At 33.9% G+C, this 20,604-nt stretch overlaps 4 protein-coding genes and 1 pseudogene across 4 annotated transcripts; 3 read left to right on the top strand and 2 right to left on the bottom strand.

Moving 5' to 3' along the window:
* Positions 1-878: 878 nt before the first annotated feature.
* On the top strand, positions 879-2,057 carry LOC120140498 (annotated as a pseudogene).
* A 4,614-nt stretch (positions 2,058-6,671) lies between these two features.
* Positions 6,672-10,317, top strand: LOC120140499 (CEN-like protein 1). Its single transcript, XM_039155478.1, has 4 exons — positions 6,672-6,913; positions 6,991-7,052; positions 7,207-7,247; positions 10,046-10,317. Exons 1-4 carry the CDS (start codon positions 6,713-6,715, stop codon positions 10,261-10,263), a joined length of 522 nt encoding a protein of 173 aa, XP_039011409.1. The 5' UTR covers positions 6,672-6,712; the 3' UTR covers positions 10,264-10,317.
* A 338-nt stretch (positions 10,318-10,655) lies between these two features.
* On the bottom strand, positions 10,656-11,091 carry LOC120140451 (protein 108-like). The gene has a single exon (XM_039155439.1). The coding sequence runs from the start codon at positions 11,089-11,091 to the stop codon at positions 10,789-10,791; it is 303 nt and encodes a 100-aa protein (XP_039011370.1). The 3' UTR covers positions 10,656-10,788.
* Positions 11,092-16,301: 5,210 nt separating this feature from the next.
* LOC120140519 lies at positions 16,302-17,326 on the bottom strand. Its single transcript, XM_039155491.1, has 2 exons — positions 16,949-17,326; positions 16,302-16,382 (listed from the first exon to the last, which is right to left on the bottom strand). The coding sequence occupies exons 1-2, from the start codon at positions 17,324-17,326 to the stop codon at positions 16,302-16,304; spliced, it is 459 nt and encodes a 152-aa protein (XP_039011422.1).
* Positions 17,327-17,709: 383 nt separating this feature from the next.
* LOC120140403 (DNA-directed RNA polymerases II, IV and V subunit 6A-like) lies at positions 17,710-19,575 on the top strand. The gene is made up of 6 exons (XM_039155389.1): positions 17,710-17,830; positions 18,168-18,201; positions 18,282-18,457; positions 18,543-18,594; positions 19,136-19,203; positions 19,321-19,575. The coding sequence occupies exons 1-6, from the start codon at positions 17,796-17,798 to the stop codon at positions 19,388-19,390; spliced, it is 435 nt and encodes a 144-aa protein (XP_039011320.1). The 5' UTR covers positions 17,710-17,795; the 3' UTR covers positions 19,391-19,575.
* The last annotated feature ends 1,029 nt before the right edge of the window (positions 19,576-20,604 follow it).

Below are 20,604 nucleotides of genomic sequence, written 5' to 3'. Positions count from 1 at the left end.
TTATATAATGTAATAGGTAGCGTTTATATAATGTAATAGGTAGTGTTTATATTGTAAAATATATATTCTTTTTATAAAAGTGTCCATACTTTTTTCACTGTGAAAAACATTAATTTAAGGTTATCTTTTGAGTGAGTTTTAAGATATCAATTTAGTAATTATTTGTATCTAATGATTTATTTGTTATGTTACGGTATATATTATCATTAAATTAAAAACAATAAACATATATATTACATATTTATTATTATCTTTGGTTAATATTGTTAAATTTAAATTCTAAATATTATTTTATAAAATATCAAAACAATCAAATAATTTTTGTGCAAATGAAATTATTAAATTAATATTGTAGGTGGAAAACATGAAACACTATTAAAAAAATTAAAACATAAATTACATAATTTTAAAAAAAGTATCGATCCTTTTTATAAAAAAGTATGAACACTTTCAACATATTATAATGTAATAGGTAAATTTACAATGTTATCGGTATAAATATACCGATTTACTTATAAAATAGGTCGATATAAGTTCTACCTATTACATTATATAAGCGCTACCTAATATGTTATTGTACTTTATAATATTTCCGGTTAAATAATATAACATAACCGATCAAAATTTTAATATGTCACTTATTTAACCAAATCACGCCGTATATTAACCGTTTTTTAGATGCCGCACCGCAGAACTACCCTTAACTTTTCCTTTGGTTTTTCTTCCTTTATAATTTTATTTTTATTTTATTTTAATTCAATTTCACTTATCCAGATCCCTCATGAAATCGGAACATTCTAGAAATTAACAACCAGATTTCTCACATCCGGATACAAGCAGTTGTCACAAGGAATCTTCTTTGAGGAGTTATTATTATTATCATCGTTTCATTGATGGCTCCGCCACCGGTGGAGCAGAACGGAAACGCCGCGACGGACTTGCAAAGGTCTAGCCTCAAACCGTTCTTGACTTAAACTTATCAATTAGTCGATGATCATACGATCGATGACGTGATTTCGTGGAACGACGACGGATATACTTTCATCGTTTGGAACCCCACGGTCTTCGCTCGAGATTTGCTTCCTAAATATTTCAAGCATAACAATTTCTCTAGTTTCGTTCGTCAGCTCAATACTTATGTGAGCCAAACAAAAGAATCTCTCGATTTTAATTCTTAGAGTTCAATTTCTTTTTTGGAAATATTTTTGTTGATTTTATTGTTGCTTTGTTTTAGGGATATAAAAAAGTGGTACCGGATCGATGGGAATTCTCCAACGATTATGTCCAACGAGGTGAAAAGCGACTTTTGTGCGAAATCCAACGTCGGAAGATGTCGTCCCCAACTGCAGGGGCTGTTACGGTGGCGTCCGTTACAGCTGCGGCGATTCCAGTGGCAAAACCTATTATATCTCCTTCAAATTCCGGAGACGAGCAATCTCGGGTTATTTCATCAGGCTTATCGCCTTCCAGGCTGAGCCAAGCAGGGGCCGATATGGCCGAGCTCATGAAAGAAAACGAAAAATTGAGGAAACAGAACGTGCAGCTCAACAAACAATTAGCAGAGATGCAGAGCTTGTGCAATAATATATTCAGTCTGATGTCGAATTACGCTTCTCAGTCTAAGAGCAGTTCTCCGGCAACGAAACAGTTGGACTTGTTGCCGTCAAAGCGGTTATCGTGCGAAGGAGAAGGATCGATGGAGGAAGAAATGAGTCCGAGGTTGTTCGGCGTTCCAATCGGAGGAGAGGCGAAACGCGCAAGGGAATTAGGGGAAGGCTTAACGCCGGCAGCAGCACCGTCGGAGGGGGTGGACGAGACGCATTTACAGCTGCAGCAGCCTGGTGGGAGTGAGACGCGACGTGGCTTCGACAGTTGCACCGAGCAAATCAGAGGGTCTGTAATTGAATTTTGGTTCAGGCTTTTAGGTCGGGTATAGGTTGTGGATCCTAACGGAATGTTCCCGTGCGAATGAAACACACATGCTTTCTAAAAAACTTTGAAACCGGGACCCACCCCCACTTCAAGAACTTTAGTGGGACATCTTTCCCTATATATATTTTCTTTTCCTTAAAATCTACACTCTAAAGTAAAAATAAAAATTAAAAATCCATGTTTTAGTATAATATTTTCCTAATTTTTTTAATATAAAAGTAAATGTACAAATTATATCGCTTTTTGTCATTTTAGGTATTTAATTTTTCTTTTAATTTAAGTGCCTAATGTTTGTAATATTGTTATTTAAATATCTATGTGATGTATCGGTCGTTAAAAATTTCATTAAAAATAAGTTAATCAATCAATATTTGATATGTAATTTGATTTTTTAATTCTTTTATTTTTTTATAAAAAATATAATTCATAAATTTTCCCAAAAAATTTCAATTTTTTCATTTTTTCATAAAACACACAAGAATTCCAATTCACCCATAAGCAACCATCCATTCACTCACCAACCATTCATCGATAGTTCACACGTCGATTGAGAAAAATATTTGTTGAAATTTAGAAATTTGGGGTTAGATTTAGGAATCATGGTTTAGAGATTTTGGGAGTTTAAAGTTATGATTTGGGTAGGTGATTGGTGGGATAGATGTTTTGGGATTAAGGAGTTTGAGAGTTTAAAAATATTTTAAGGTTTTTTTTAAATAATAATAATTCTATGTGTTTTTAGAAAATAATAAATTTAACAATTTATAAAAGTGTCACGTGTCATATTCTGAGTGATTGACGGAATATTTTTAAACTTATATTAGGATAAGGGGATAATATCGTAAGTGGATGTTGAAGTTATCTATAGGGGGAAAGTGTAGCAGCCTTGGCCATTGGGGCGTAACAAGAAATCGTGGGGTAGCTCCATGATTGAAGGGGGGAATCTGTAGATAATGTAAAGGGCGTTGAAACTGAGGCTGAAGAGCTTTAAAAGATGGTCATGATTTGCTGCAGTTCAACTAGCTCTTCAGGTAATATTTTATAAAGCACATGGGGCTTTCAACATAGACATCCCCACAAGGATCCAAAGGGTTATCTTATACTCTCTATTCTTGGCGTTGACTAAAATGGCTAAGAGATTATTTGAACTCCAACCCTACAAATCAATTAAAGGTGGAGGCCCAATTTCTTGAGAGTAAGATTCTGGGTCCATGCGCCCAATTCTGTTTGATCCATCTCACTCCTATAATACCCTAAGGGGGTGTTTGATTCAAGGATTGTAAGATTTTCATGGGATGAGAATCTCATATTCCCATGTTTGGTTGACCGGGAATCTCATTCCCGGTAATGTTTTATTATCAATAGTAGATTTTTTGGAGTATATTACTGGGAATGTCATTACCTCCATTCCCTTAGGTATTGTAACATTACCGGCGTTTTAGACTAAAATGCCCTTAAATTTTTATTTTTTTTCAAAAATATCATTCTTCTGTCTTTGAATAATAAAAATTCTACGAAGGTTAAATTACAAATTTATCCTTAAATTATTTTAGATTTACAAAAAAGGTGTCTATAATTAAAAATTTTATATGAAGTTCAGAGGTTAAAAAATTTACCCTTTCATTAAACCTTTTTTATATTTTTATTTTGTAAAAAAATTATATAAATATTATGAATTTAATTTTTTAAATAAAATATATAAATATTTTACAATTTGTAATTTTATACAAATATATAATAAGGACAATTTGGTCAAATATACATTTCAATAATCTTTTATTCCTTTAACCAAACACGGTAATCTTACATTCCTGCTAAACCAACCAAACACAAAATACAACATTCTCAATAATCCTATTCACTGGTAATCTTTTATTCCCACTGGTAATCTTACATTCCGTGAACCAAACGCACCCTAAATTCGTTTACAAATAGTGCTCATAGATTTTAGGTTCACTACATAAATTAACACTTAAATTTAATAACCGATATCTATTTTTTAAAAGTAATATTTAAATGGATAAAGCACACAAATGGTCTTCTGACTATAAGATAATTCTTTGTTGAGTCTCTCAACTATTGAAACTTACAAAATGGTCCTCTTACCATTGGGAGTTGCTTTGTTAGGTCCCTCAACTATTAAAAGTTATAAAATGTTTATCCGACTATTCATTATGTTTCAAACTTATCCTTTTCCGTTAAAAAATTAAATACAATATGAGTTGTACGTTAACCTACTGACTGAGATATGATAAAATATGATCTCATAATCTCAAACAATTATCATATTTCAATCAACATGTTAAAGTCTAAGCTCAGAAGACAATTAAAATTTTAATGGAATAGGACGAGTTTGGAACATAATGAATAGTCGGATGATCATTTTCTAACTTTTAATAGTTGAGGGACTCGACAAAGCAACTCCTTATAATCAAATAATCATTTTATAATTTTTAATTATCGAGGACTCAACATAACAATATTCTATAGTCAAATGACTATTTCGGTAATTTACTCTATTTAAATTTAGAAATAATTATTAAATTGATACATTTATTGACTTAATACTTTCATAGTCAATCAAATTATTATTACGATATTGATTGATAAAAAAGACAACGGAATTAAATATCATATATCACAACTTAATTAACTGTTAAAATCTACATCTAACATCATATATTAATTTATTTTATTTTCAAAGTATGATTGGTATATATATATATATAGTAAGCTTAGATTTTACAACAACACTTACGGGACAGCCATGAAAATAACATGGCAGCTTCTAGCCTTTTAGATCCTTCTATATCAGCTCTCGAGACGACGTCTTTTAGAACCTTCAAAGTAACTCGTATTTTTCGCCCCCGGGGGGTTAATAATTGATTTTAAATATTTTTATCTCAAAATTTTAAACTTTAAGCTCCCAAATTTTATGATTTTATATTTTAGTCTAACACAAATTCCTGACTTGGTCCCTGTAAACTTATATGTTGCTCATTACTAATTTTCCCAAATGGAGGAATTTCATAATCATCCTCTATTGTATCCCAAGTGTGAAGAGCTTGTAAATGAACCGATCATCCTCTATTTCATAATCTTTCCGTTTAGAATAACATTAAAACAACTCTTTTCCCTTAATTTCATTCATTAGTTTGAAACTATATATATAGTTAGATGTATAATAATTATTTGTTTAATAATAGTAGATATAATGAATCATTATTTGTATAAGAATATATATTCATTATAAGATAATTCTATTAAGATAATCCCATTTGTTGGAAGATATTATATTCAAGTGGGGAAAAAAAGTTAATATTCTTCATTCTAATGAACCCGATAAGCCAACTACGTGTTAGATTCCAAATATTGTCACGAAATAAGCATTTTTGTATCCTAACAAGCAATCCGAACCGTCCAGCTGTTAATTTCTTGATGTCTCCCGAAATGTACACGTCTTCTTCATAAATGTTGAAGCATTGCTTTTGCTCCAGGTTCCTTGTATATTTGTAGTAATATTGAATTCCGATTGAACGGGAAAGCACTCTCGGTAATGTATAATTCATCGACACTTAATCCAACACGTGTCGGTAATGATGAAGCATCTTCGAATCATTAAGCTTCAAACCAGTGATTTAAATAGCGCTTGCGGCCGCGTTTTCGGTCGCGTCGCGTTTATCGCGTTTACGGACATAACGTATGCCATCGCGGTCACTATAGGTGTTGCGATTGTGAATTTTTTTTAAATTTCACACAACTTATCCTAAAAAAATAATAATTATAATTATTATTATAAGGAGACATTTTTTATGATTTTTAGAATGCTTCAATTTCAATAAAATTTGAAATTTATATATACATAAAGTTTAAAAAAATTAATGTATTATTGAATTTGAATTATTATTTAATTACATTAGTTTAACATGATAATAAAATGTAATAGAATATAAAAATGAAGGTTGAAATGTTGAATGGAATTTGAATAAACTTAAAGAACACAAAATAACTAAATTAAATATAATTAAAATAAAAGTATAAAATTTAAATTGTAGAAATTTAAATTACTGAAATTAGGACTAAATTAAAAAAAATTAAAGCTTACATTCTAAAGTTAGGATTAAATTATAAAATTTTAAAGGTGAGAGGATGACAAATTAATATATCCCTTGAAAATATATTTTAAAATTTATTAATTTTTTTTTTTAAAAATCTATATTTTTCTTGAATTGAAAACCATATTTTAATATGTTAAGAAAAGTCCAAATGTGGACCATCTCAAAAACTTCTTTGAGCGTCGATCATATTCAACGGTAATGGCCACCGTGCAATGATAAACACGTGTAATTAAAGAAAAAATCATCTATTCTCTTCTAAACTTAGATCTAGGGATTGTTTACCTTTGTATTTTGGGTGAACGTTTCAGTTTTTTAAAGTTTTTTCGGGTAATTGTAGAATAACGCTATTAACATCCTAATATTGGTGTTATACACCTTTACCTGTTAAATTACGGGCGCGACGGACCGCTATCGATGTGCATCCGTTATCCACGGTTAAAATCTTCAATATCGATTTTGGACGGCGACGCAACCGCAAAATAGTGGCCGCTATAGCATTTGTATTCTGCTATTTAAAACCCTGCTTCAAACATAAGCTCACTTCATATCTCTTTCACTCTTATTTTTATCTATAAAACCTCTCATGTATCTTCTAAACTCATCGCATCGAATCCCCTTCAAAACATAAATAACTTTCTCTCTAGTTCTCCAGTCTCGACTTCATCATGTCAAGAGTTCCCGACCCACTAACCGTTGGAAGAGTTATAGGAGAAGTGGTGGACAACTTCACCCCAAGTGTTCAAATGGATGTAACTTACAACACCAACAAACAACTCGCCAATGGCCATGAGCTTATGCCTCCAGTCATCGCTGCTCGACCTCGGGTCAATATCGGCGGTGACGATTTGAGAGCTGCTTTCACATTAGTAAGTCCCACCAAAAAAAACCCTAGCACTGTACGGTTATATATGCATTTTTTTTATCTTCTTTTCTACCTTTGAAGATCATGACAGATCTTGATGCTCCAAGCCCTAGTAACCCCTTCTTGAGAGAACACTTGCTCTGGTTTGCATCAATATCAACTCTATCTTTCTCTCTCTCTCTCTCTCTCTCTCTATATATATATATATATACATATATTCTTCAATATGTATATATAGTTACATATAAAGTCAGTGATTTCTAAAACGTATTCCATTCACATATGTTTGTGTTGCAGGATGGTGACTGACATCCCTGGTATTACCGATGCTTCATTTGGTGAGTTTTAAAATATGCATTTGTACTTTTTATCCTATAAAACCTGTAGACACTCGTTTTTGTTCGGGTCTTTATTTTATTTTTAATTTATTATTATTATTATTATTATTATTATTATTATTATTATTATTTTGAAATTTACATATTACAATTTTGCAGGCCTTGAAGCCCAAATTACAAAAGCCCAAGACCTAGTCTACCCAGCCTACTCAGACAGGCCCAAACAAAGGACCCAACTCAGCTAGGGTTTCACCCTATTCTCCCTAGCCGCCTTTAACACCAGCTGTTAGATCTGGAGAAAGATTAACGGCCCACAAGTAACCCAGATTAGGGTTTTAACCCTAAATGATATCAAGCTACCGCCGTCTTTTAGCCTCCCAGCCGAGTGAATGCCGCCATCGACCCCAAGTCGCGTCATTGACTCCCAAGCCGCCGACGAACATCTCATCGTCCAGTTTTGTCATCAACAGTGACACCAAACCCATCAAACAGTAACATGTAGCAAATCAAGTCAGAAAACAGAGATAGAAATCAAAACAAATCTTATCATATATTATAGGGTATCATTCCCCTACCAATCACTCAAATCCATCAACAAATCAACATGCAAAGCAAGATAAAAGGAAAAAAAGAAAAGATAGAGAGGGCATTCGGGTTCAGGGGGAGGAACGAAAAAACCAGAAAAAAAAAACAAGGAAAAAGAGAACTACTCGAACCAAACAAGAAAATACAAAACCAAGGAGAAAAATAAAGAGAGGGGGTTCTTACTTTGGTTCGAGGCCGTGGAATCCATAAGGTCGCTGGAGCCGCCATTTCCCGAGAGGTAAACCCTCTAGATTCGTGGCTTTAGGGGATGTTTTAGGCTAAGGGGAGTCGGGTTTCGAGATGAGAGTAAGGAGAGAATGCTTTTGAGGTGATTTCCTCTCTCCAACCACCGCCGGCCACCGTGAACTCCGCCTTGAGTTCCGCCGGTGGCCATTGCTTCTTCTCTCTGTGGAGGAGAGAGTTGAGAGCGTTTGAAGCTCTCTCTCCCCTCACTCGGTTTGAAACCGATGCAAATGAAAGGGGATGGCCTTTTGGCCTTTAAATTATATATATATATATATATAACGCAAAACGCAGTCGTTTTGGGCACCATATTCCCGTGTTTTCTGAGTTTTAAGGGGCTAATGGCATATTTAGTCCCTACAGGTTAAGAAACTCACCCGTGTTTCTCATATTTTTAGGGTAAATCGCACTATAGGTCCCCGTGTATTTGTAACATTCTATTGTAGCCATTAAATGAAAAGTTATGTTATCCTATTTCAAGTCTTTACTTTTCGATCGTTTATATTATAGTCCCTAGATGACTCGTTTTCTTAGTTTGTTTTGATATGGACATTATGTTTTATCTTGTTTCAATTTGGTCAATATGTATATTATTTTGCTTATTATGAATTTAACTACTGATTTTATTCTTTTTTATTTTAGTCACCGATTGATTCTTTTTATTTTATTTTATGATTCTGATATTGTATTTTAGATTTATGCATTTTAGTCACTTGTCTATAAAGTTTATTTATTTTATGTTATTTGTATGTCATATTTTCATGTATATATTTTAACATATGCTATAATATTTATGTACATATATCATGTTTCAAATATACTTATACATATACTAATTTATTTTTATTTTATTTCATACACATGTTGTATCATATACAATTATATACTTATTAATTAAATTTAATTTTTGCCTTTGTATATTCATGTATGAAAATGTATTATTAATGTTTATTCCATTTTATTCAATGTGATTACATATGACTAATTTGTAAAATATCTAATTGCCAACATTTTATGTTATTTATTCGAGTTTTTCAAGAACATTCGTCGTAAAATGGGTGTGAAAAGTATCACCTTACGGAGGAGGTGCGATTCAATACAACATTCAAACGAAAGGAAAATTTGAAATAAATCAATTTATGTTTTACTAATTAATTTGTTTCTATTGTAATTCAAATGATGCAATGAGTATTGTTGTAAATAACAATTTATTTTATTTCATACAAGTTGTCCGTATTTAATTTATATTCAATTTGTATTTTTTAATAGATGAGGAAATATTTTTTACGGATAAGAAATAGACGAGATAACTTTCCCGATGGAGGATTGTTAATCTCGAAGTTTCTTTTCAAGTTAAAGAATTTTTCCTAATTAAATAATTCAAAGCAAATTAATTAATTTCGATAAATGAATCATATTTTAATTGTCGATGTGAATTCATTATTTTCACTATTTACGACAACGTGTAAGCGACACAGTACCAATTTTTGGGCGTTGTGGGGGTGCTAATCTTTCCCCATATGTAACCGACTCCTGAACCCGTTTTAAATCGAATCTTTGGTTACAGACCAATTTTTGTCTTATAAAAATGATTTTCCTTAAAATTGTTTCTAAAAGACGTTTTTAGGTTATTCGACCTACCTAACCCAAATGTTGATGGCGACTCCTTTCAATTTAATTATAATTAATCCAAAATCACCTAATTTATTCAAATTAAAGTCATAATCGTTTTTTAAAATAATATTTATTTGTTTTACGAAAAATGGTTATGACATTATATAGTTACATATAAAGTCAGTGATTTCTAAAACGTATTCCATTCACGTATGTTTGTGTTGCAGGATGGTGACCGACATCCCTGGTATTACCGATGCTTCATTTGGTGAGTTTCAAAATATGCATTTGTACTTTTTATCCTATAAAACCTACATAATTTCGGGGCTCAAATCGATTTTAAACGACGAGTGCAGGGAAGGAAGTTGTTAGCTACGAGAGCCCAAATCCGGCAGTCGGCATCCACAGATACATATTCGTACTGTTCAAACAGTTAGGAAGAAGAGCGGTGAGTCCACCGTCTTCGAGGGATTACTTCAACACCAGAAGGTTCTCAATCGAGAACGGTTTGGGCCTCCCAGTGGAAGCGGTGTACTTCAATGCCCATAGAGAAACTGCCGCAAGAAGAAAATGACTATGGCAGGCGGCATCCGTGGTCCATAGTCCATACATAATAATATATAGATATATAAATACAGATCAGAAAAAGGAAGAAAAAATTACTAATATTAAGAATTAAACATTATAGATCTCTCCTGGATTTAGGATTTGACACGTATGTTTCCTGTGAGATTATTTTACAAATATATAAGAATCAATCTTGTACGCTGTTGTCTGCTAGGTTCGGTGACAGTCATTATGTAAGAACTAGGTTTCGATTCTGCCTGTCTGCTTTCAGATATAATGCTCAAATGCAGATTTTGTCGCGTTACTGCCTTGTGGGTGCCATTGTATTTTCTGATAAGTATTTACTTTAAATTTGATATTAGTGTGAATTAAACACTTATTATTATTATTAAACCCAAAGGTATTCTTATTTTTCAATGCTAATAAAGTTCACTTTGAGCTCCATTGCTACCAATTAAAGCAAAAACAGACAAGATTAAAACCATGACCTTATTTCTACCCATTATGCAGGACTGTTTTGCACATCGGTCCATCAAGCACAAGTGAGTGGTGGGATATTGCATTGAGAAGGCAGTCGGGAGGCGATCTGGAGAGTGCTGCAGAGGCAGTCATGGTGCACTGATTGGAGCGCATTGCAGCAGTCAATGCTCGGGGCGGTCACGGCCGCACCAGGCACCACGAACGGTGCGCACACGTTCAGGCTCGTCAGCTCGGTCGGGCAGCTTTGTGACTCTGCCGTCTGGCTCTGCAGCACCGCCGTTGCAACCACCAACATGAGTAGCGCTGCAGCGGAGGAATGCGAACTGAGAGATATCTGTGACTTGAGACTTACCATGATTTATGATCTCTATTGATGTCTTGATCAGTTGTGAGATTTATCCAATGAGATCTTAGAGTATTTATAGTTGGAAAAATTAGATGTTGATTGTGTGAGTTACCTGTCTTAAGGTTTTTAGCACATCATAACTTTGTTCATTTCAGAACAGTTGAAGGATTCATTTCTCGTGTATGTATAACTTGGAACGAATTTTACAGTCTTTTTCACATATATTATATATGGTGTAAATATACATCAGTTATATATACAAAAATATATTGATATAAAATATAAATAATAAGACTATTAATTATGTTTAATAATTTAATTTAATAACTATATTAATTTTTAAACATAATTAAAATAATTAAGAAAAATAATATTTTAAAAATCAATTTAAAATATTAAAATTTATTCTAATCAATTAAGATGAATCTTCAAAGATCTATATCAATATTACCAACATGGATTTGTTCAAGTGTTAAGCAGTCTGATATCACTTAAGCAAGGCCTCGAGTTCAAGTTCTTGTAGAGGTGTGCCGCTAAAAAAAAATTCTATATCAATATTAATCAAAATGAATTAAGATTTGAGAGATACCAAAGTTTTGATCAAACTAAACTTAAATATTTATACGGATTTAAAATTAATATGTACAAGATCTAAGTATGATATTATAATCATGTTTATACCTCTATGTATTAAAACAATCCTATAGATTTCTTTTAATAAGCTTTTTATAACAACAAAGCACATATGCACCATTACAAAACAATCCTCCAGCCAATACTAAAGAGAAATCCCCACCTAAAGCAAAGCATTACATTCATAGAGTCTCCCCTGTCAGCGCATCTGCCTTGTACTCTAATGTCAATCACCCTTTTAGTAGCATCCAATATATCATTATAATCTCTATGAGATCTATCAAACAATCTAGCATTTATCTCCTCCCAAACACAATAAATAAATGCATTCCAAGCCAATTTAAAGATAAAAACAATCAAGGGCTTACCTCACAAATGACCAATCATGTAACCCCCTCAGACCGATACGGATAACCCGATCCGATCTGGAGTGTCACATTAGGGCCACTGGAGCGACCCACTATAAAAATAGCGGAAAATTTAAAACTTTTTATCAGAACATTTAACTCATAAAATGATTTATCAGTATACAGAAAAAAATAAAATATAGATTTTCAGACTCGTACATAAAACAAAATTCAATTACATGCCTCCTAATCACATGTATCATTCTCTGGAAACAACGCCGGAAGAATTCCTTTACTGATGTCGATAACTGCACTGGTACAATTCTTTTAACCTGCAATGGTGAGTAATAGAGTGAGCTTCAGAAAGCTCAGTAATACAGAACTACCAGATGATGCTGAAAAACGTGCAAATACAGATAAACATATTTCCTTATTGGTTCAGATATTTACAGATCTTTATGTTGAGCTGAGATCCATTGATATCGCATGTAGTAACAAATAGTATTCATTTCAGATGGAAATATTTCGGATGTCTAGGTTCAGGAGATCGGAACAGGTTTTCTAGTGTGTTCCCAAAAATCATGTAACTTTTCAGATCTTTTTAAAAACATATATATATACCCCCATCCGTCAAGTCCAAAATGTGTAGGTTCCCCAGAACCATACACCCACCGTCAAGTCCAGTAGGCCCTGAGCACACAGCCGAGGAGCCGGTAAGTAAGGCCCTGAGCACACAGCCGAGGAGCCTCCAGGTATACTTCCTCCAACATTACCCCCCAAGTAAAATATGTTCCGTCCGTAAACGGATATATCAAAAATCATAAAATAATCCAGGTCAAGTATCAGATCAAAATCCATGTCAAGTATTCAATCAGAATCCAGGTCAAGTATCCGATCAGAATCAAGGTCAGGTATTATAATAGAAATCAAATCGGAAATCAGGTAAAATATCCAGGTGATTAGGGAACACACCAGAGTTTACAGAAATTATTCAGAGGTACTGGATAATCTTAGCAGGTAAAGGAACACAGATCTTCAGTATACCGATAGAATATCGGGAATTCAGAATCACTATTGGAAGAGTTGAATAACTGACAAAATCATCAATTATTCAGAATATGACTTGAGCTGGTAAGGAAGAAATGAAGGTTCAGGATATTTACAATCTATGTCGATTGATCGGATTATCAAGCAACTCTTAGATGAATAACTCCCAAAACTAATGCTTGTCGATTGATCAATTCATTGTTCTTCCATGGTATTTACTCTTTAATACCACAAATTCTTGTTCATAGATCATTTTCGGAATCATCACTGAATAGATCTTCCAATGTCTTCATTTCATTTTCACGCTCCCGCAAAATCATGTAATATTGACGTACTTTATTGTTTTAATTATAAACCATCGTAATTGTACACTATGTAAACTCATCAGAGTTTTCAGACTTATCCAAATCACTTACTAAATCCTCAGTCATTGAGGTTACCTAATTCATTTAGCAGTCATGTCCATTTCCGTAATATTCGAGGTTTTTCAGGGTAATCCAGATGTTTCTGAATTTCGGATACATATTGTACTTTCGTTCAATTCAATTTGGTCTTCGTGGTCGATTTGTCTAACAAAGATCAAATCCTTACTACTGAATGCGTTCTAGAGTTGAGTTGAGCTGAATACTTCAAAAACTATCATCGAGCCAAACTCGAAAAGACGAACACGTATTCCAATAATATCTATGTCGTTCAGGTATTGACATAGCTTTAGGGTTGATCCACTCACTTAAATTATGTTCCATTACTTTTAAAGGTAGTCCAATACCTATGCTTATTTGGATTCCTTAATTAATCCAAGACATTTACTTATTCTAGGTCATAAGGTATTTTGGTAATTTTGGTGTTCAGTTTTATTCCATTCATTTCATCGCTCGAGGATATCCAATCATTCTTGAGCTTGGTGGTATTCTTGGGTCATTTCTATTACAGGGGTATTTTGGTCATTTTACAGATTCGGTGTATTTTAATCCTTTCTTCCGTCCGATCTTACTATTAAATTCAATCTTATCATTTATTTCAGTCATTTCGAATAATTCTGATAGCAGAATACCCCCAATAAATTATTCTTCAGGTATTTACTCATTACTCGAATATTTTATGTACAAAGACAAATCTTAATAATTAAATTCTTACTTAATCGAGTTAAGTACAAATCCTCAAAATACTTTCTCATTCAGGGTCAACTCAGACTATTTTATCTCTCAAGGGCATTTTTGTAATTTCTTAACCAGATAATTTTGGTATTACCTCGTAACAAAAATAATTATAATTAGAGATCCTATGATTAATTGCTTTCTTGAACACTTTCTGATCTTGAAATGATTCCCTTAACAGACTTATAGTATCCTTCACAAACCCTCAAATGATTAAAAACCGGTTATCCATAATTTCCAAGTAAAACTAACATTTCTTATGCACATCAATATTTTTATCAGATCAATATGTCTGTAAAAACCTCTTATTCAACTTCCATATTCAAATCTTGTCTTTTTATAACATAACGGTATTTTCGTAATTTTACCCTACCGGAGTATTCTCATAATTTCGCTTCCAAGTACCTTTAACATTTAACCTTTGATGAAATAAATTATAAATTACATGTCAAGGCTGATTTCTTTATCACTAAGCACATAACTTGTAATTTAATTCTAATAATCTCTCAATCTCCTATATTAATCATCTGAACCATAATCAGTTGCCAAATTTCTACTGTGTTCGGATCGAGTGTAGAAATTAATTACTACACAATTGAGAGCAACATTATCTTATTCATGCATTTACCAATATTCACATGTTCCATAAAGCATAAAGAGGTAGTAAGTATTACCTCGATTTCCGTGCAATATTGATCGACCATTAAATTCCATTCGAACGCCCTTGATCTTGAAATCATCTTCCAATTTCCTCGGATCCATATCAACATAAATTACATCAAAAACGGAGCTTAATTGCGACAAACGAATCGAATCGGGTGATAAATCAGTCAAAAACAGCTTACCAGGTTCGAATTTGGCGAAACGGACTTCGGATTCAGGACGTCAAAAACATAAAATATGACTTTTCGAAAATTTGGAATTTTCGATCAAAATCTAAGTCAACGGGTTTGACTGGCAATTTTGAGGCCTTCGGTTCCGAATTTCGAAAAACGGACTGCGAAATCGGATTTGGAACGTCGAAAAACGTTAGGATATGTATACTTGGTCAAAGTCAAAGGTCGTTTAATGCCTGGTCAACGCCGGTCAAAGTTTTGGTCAACTGTGGTCAACGCCGGTCTGTCAACACATGAACAGTAAACATTCGACCATTTTACACAAATATCACCCTAACGGAAATTAATTACCAAATCAGCCACATTATGCAAATATTTACTAAACTAACACCCGAATTTTACACAAATAGCACCCAAACATAAATTAATTACTAAATTATCACCCAGACGATGCCTACTCTCGGGGGTGGCGCGTGAACAGTGATACGGTGTCAGAAAATTCCCATAAAAATTCCTAAAAATTATTTTAAACGATTTTAAGACACTTACAAAGCTCGGTTCATAATTTTGAACGGCGGAGAGCTCGATTTCAACAAATCATAAACTTTGACCGCTTCACCTCCTCACGCACCGCCGTCGGCGGAGACTAAGGATGACACCGGCGAACTCGGAATGATGCAAGGAACACAATGGTGCGGGAGGTGTCGTAAACGGATCATCGGATCGTCGTGAATCGATGAAAAACCAATTGAAATTGAGTTATTACCGACGATACTTACGACTGAAATTAACGACGATTGAAGACGATTCACGATGAAAGGTTTGAGGGCTTTTGTTCCTCGGTTGACAACGAACACGATGGTGGTTTCGGTTCATCGATCGGAGGTCGGACGACGAATAGATCGGAGATTGAAGTAGGATGAACGGGGGAGGGAAACTTGGAAATAATCTGCAGAACACACGGGAAATGGGTTTAAAATATCTCCAAAAGAAAAATGGTTAAACTATGAGTTTAGCCACTAAATTTCCTACACTTCATAAAACAGTCTGTCAACTTAGAAATTTTAGAATTAAATCCACCGTTTCTTTCAAAATACAAATTAAATTCACCACTTTATAATTTCTTACTTTTAGCCCCTAAATTGGGGTGTTACAAATCATTCAATCTATCTCCTCCTCCCAATATTCAGCACCCCTCATTATACCACAAATTCTCCAAATAGAAACCTAAATTTTCCTCGAGAAGGAGCACTCAAAGAATAAGCAATCCTTGCTTTCAGCTGCAGTTCCACACAATAGTCATTGATCATTCTCATCTGCAACAATCTATCCTTAGTTGCAAGTCTCCCCAAGATGACAACTCATGCAATGATAACATGTTTGGGTATGTGAATCTTATGCCAAGTCACTTTAAAGTATTTCAAATGGAGCTCCGACCAAAACCACTTTGCTTTAACCTTATTCAACACACAGTCAATGAGAATAGAAGAAGAGCTTCATCTCTCAATTTCAATAATTTCCTGAAGCACCAAATAATTTTTTTTTTGGATAAGTAAAATTTTATTCATCTAAAGAAAGCAGCAGGGCTGCTACAAAGAACAATATGACTACAATATCAGCCCCAATTGAGGCACAACTGACTATTTACAGCATCAGACCTATTCATATGACATCTATGAAGCTTGATTCTATCAGTCTCACTAATTCTATTTACAATTAAGTCAGTCGAGCGAGTCACTCCTCTAAAACATCTGTGATTTCGCTCCTCCCAGATAAAGTAGACAAAACTAGTCCAAGCTAACTTGAGAATATAAATCAAGAGGGATTTACCTTTAAAGTTCAGGACCATCCAGCGTATAGCATCATCCCAGCAACTCGACAGTTGGTAATGCAAACCACAAAAGTTCATAATGGAGCGCCAAACCTCACAAGAATAGGAATATTCCAGGAACAGATGGTTACGAGTTTCCTGACTAGCCCCACCCAGACCACATAGATTGTCAGTCATAATACCAAAACGCCCAAGTCTGTCCTTTGTTGTCAGTCTATCCAGCATCACCATCCAAGCAACCACAGAGAATTTAGGAACATGAGCTGGGAACCAGATCAGCCGATGCCAGTCAACCTTTTCTCTCCTTTGTCTAATATTTTCCCAAATCCAACTGCCCTTAATCTGTGACAGATTGGCAATAGAACAAAAAAGTCTTCTAGCTTCCTCTCTCATTTTGATCAGCTTGCGGAGAGTCCAACTGAATTGAGCTTTACTATCAACCTCCCAGTAGTGTACTGATTTAAAATTGATTTTGTTTTCCATTTGCAAACAATCTTAAAGATTATAGGATGACATATGTCCATTTTATGCTTAATGTATTTTATGATCTAAATATTATAATTTTACTTCGCACATTTTTTTATGAAAAAATAAATTAGGATGATATTCATTATTATTGAAAAATTTAAGGGTTAAATTGAATAAAAAATATCTTTAAACATCAAAGTGATAATAAGATATAAGTGCAAGGGGAAAAGTACCATTAATCCTCTTTTAAATCGGCTGTGATTTAGAACTCTATAACATAAACCCTTCTTTATTTAGGGCTTTACAATTACAGCGAGGAAGCACCGAAGTGAAGCTTTGACCAAAAGCCTGCGACAATCCAGACACTCTAAGCTTTCTTTGGGAAGAACCTACAATGGCGGACGAAGACTATAATGACATGGACATGGGGTTCTCTCTTTTTTCACTAATATGCTCTTCTATTTTGTGTTTATGTAGTCAATTCGATAATCTTTATACTTGTTGCTGTTGAAAATGGGATAAACAAAGCAAATCCATGATTTGGGTTTTTTTTAGTGTTTGCTCATCAATTACCAATTTGTTGTATTTTTCTGTTTAAAATCAGGACATGAGAACGAACCCTAATTTTTCTAAACAACCAAACAGAGGGGCAGATTATTTATCTTATCTCGGTTTCGGTTTTTCTTTTCTTCAAAATTGAAATCTTTTTGTGTTTCTTTTTGCTTCTCAATAACTTAACCCTGGATTGTTGAAATTGTTGCTGTAGATATGAGGATGAGCCACCAGAGCCTGAGATTGAAGTAAGTTTTTTTAACATTGTTGGCTGTAAGAAGTTTAATGTAATTGCTGAAGTTACTTACCGAATTTTCTGTATGGTCAGGAAGGACCAGAGGAGGATTTGGAAAACCCTAACAATGATGATGTTCCTTTGGAACCTATTGAAACCGATGACATCGGAGGCCAAGAAGCTAAAGACAAAACTACTCGCAAAACATCAAAGTACATGACTAAATACGAGCGTGCTAGAATCTTGGGTACCCGAGCCCTGCAAATCAGGTTAGCTTAGTATAACTTTAGATTCTTTCTTATTTGTTTTATGATATGCTTCAATAACTCTATTTATGTTGTTTGTCCCTACTAGTATGAATGCTCCTGTTATGGTCGAGTTGGAGGGCGAGACTGACCCGCTAGAGGTATGATTATGTTTATTGCATTTTGTGTTGATTCAACAAGAAAATTTGATGGTGTTGTAGCTTAGCCTGGTATAAAGATACGAGACCACCACTTTACTCACCTATTTTGACAATACATGTTTTGAATATCACAATATGCGTAAAACGGACTCTATTTGGTTCTGTTCTTTCATTTTTGAAGGAAGTTTTCGGATTGTATACAGGGTATGGGACTCTAGGTGCATGTTTTGTTTGGTGTCTGATATATATACATACATAAGCAAACGTGTTCTATCATAATTTAACAACCAGATAAGAAACCTTGTGAGAGTTTCTTTATTTGTCACAAACGTTTTAATCTATCTTCTTTACTTAATCTGCTTCGTACCAACATCCCATGCTTGACCTTGAATATCTTAAACTCGTAAGCAATTTGTTTACGCCTTTATGGTCAACTTTCTATAATCTATATCGATCTGTATATTACATGACCAGTGCCAGTTACACTGATATTATGTTTCTTTTCTTTGCTCTAAACTCTCGTATTTTGCATTTATATTAGATTGCCATGAAGGAGCTTCGAGAGCGGAAAATACCCTTCACCATACGCCGCTACTTGCCCGATGGAAGGTGAGATTTTGTTTCTAGATTTCTATATGTTAAACAATGGGGACCATGATCATGTCTTGATTTACTAGTTTTCCTTTTATCATTTCTAGCCGATTAACATTTGACATATCATTTCAGTTATGAAGACTGGGGAGTTGATGAGTTGATTGTCGAAGACTCATGGAAGAGACAAGTTGGAGGCGATTGATTACTTGTCGATCGAGTGTGTGATTGTGGTCTGTAAGAGTTATAACGCTGAGATTTGGTCTAGTAATGTAAAGAGACTTATCTAGAATGACGCCTTTCAAACCTATGTTAGTTGACTCGTTTGAAGCCCTGTTCTCCTTTTGGTTTCGAACGGCAAGAATGTAGCCTTCAAAAGGCACTTGGCCATTGAAATTTGTTAGGAACTTGGTTGTTTTGCATATAATTGTTAGGTTTCCCTTCCTATTGTGCCCAACTCACTCATGAGATCGTGAAATTAATATGCATTGATGAAAACTGATGCCAAAATTTCAATAATTTGTATTAAATTGCAAATTAAATAGGTTGTTAAGAAAATGACATGGGTTCTGGTTCTGTAATGAAAGTCCCATGCCAGCTTTGGAGTTGAGATGATCTACTACCATTAATTACGTTATTTATCATAAAATATGTATGTATTGTTTTTATCATCTTTGTATACATGAGCAACCATTTGCATTTTGCTTGAAGCCTTTGACATTTACGAAAATCTAGTAAAATACCTTATAGATTGAGGTTTATCATGATATCGTATGTTTGGTTCCTTTCTTGTTCCATTGGATCTACCAACACTAGCTATGAAACTTCATGATGAGACTCATCCTTGCTAATAAAGTCTGGTTGTTGTGGTGAAATCTATGCACTTTTGCCTCAACTTCAACTACCATTGGCTGCCCTCCACACCGTAATTATCCTTCTAGCTCCCTCTCCCACACTAACGTAGGTGCTTACCCAATAGGCTCAAAATCATGTACAAATTATGTTGTTCATACATTTTTGTTATGAAATATTTGTATCTGATATTTCAATACGAGGATATAAATTTTAAATATTATTTCGTTATAGAAAAAAAAATATTTATATTTATGTTGAATACGACACATTTAAATCCGAATAACATAAATAAATAAATAAAAATGTGTGAAGATTGTCGAGAGAGAAAGGAGCGGCAGGCAAGCGCTTGACTTGGAAGACAAACAACGTGTGATTCTTGGGGTTGCTTGTGAGCCATGGCATTACCTATTTCCCTATGCCTCTTTGATTCCAAAGCACAGTGAGCAGTTCCATTTTTAGCTACCTTTATTTATCTTATTTATATTGTCGACACATACGGACTATATCATGGAAGGGATTGAAATAATAATAGATGAAATTATTTCATCATAATTATATTATCAT

Source organism: Hibiscus syriacus, unplaced genomic scaffold, assembly GCF_006381635.1.
Source record: "Hibiscus syriacus cultivar Baekdansim isolate YM2019G1 unplaced genomic scaffold, ASM638163v2 tig00110785_pilon, whole genome shotgun sequence".
Classification (NCBI taxonomy): domain Eukaryota; kingdom Viridiplantae; phylum Streptophyta; class Magnoliopsida; order Malvales; family Malvaceae; genus Hibiscus; species Hibiscus syriacus.
This window is presented reverse-complemented; position numbering and strand designations above follow the sequence as displayed.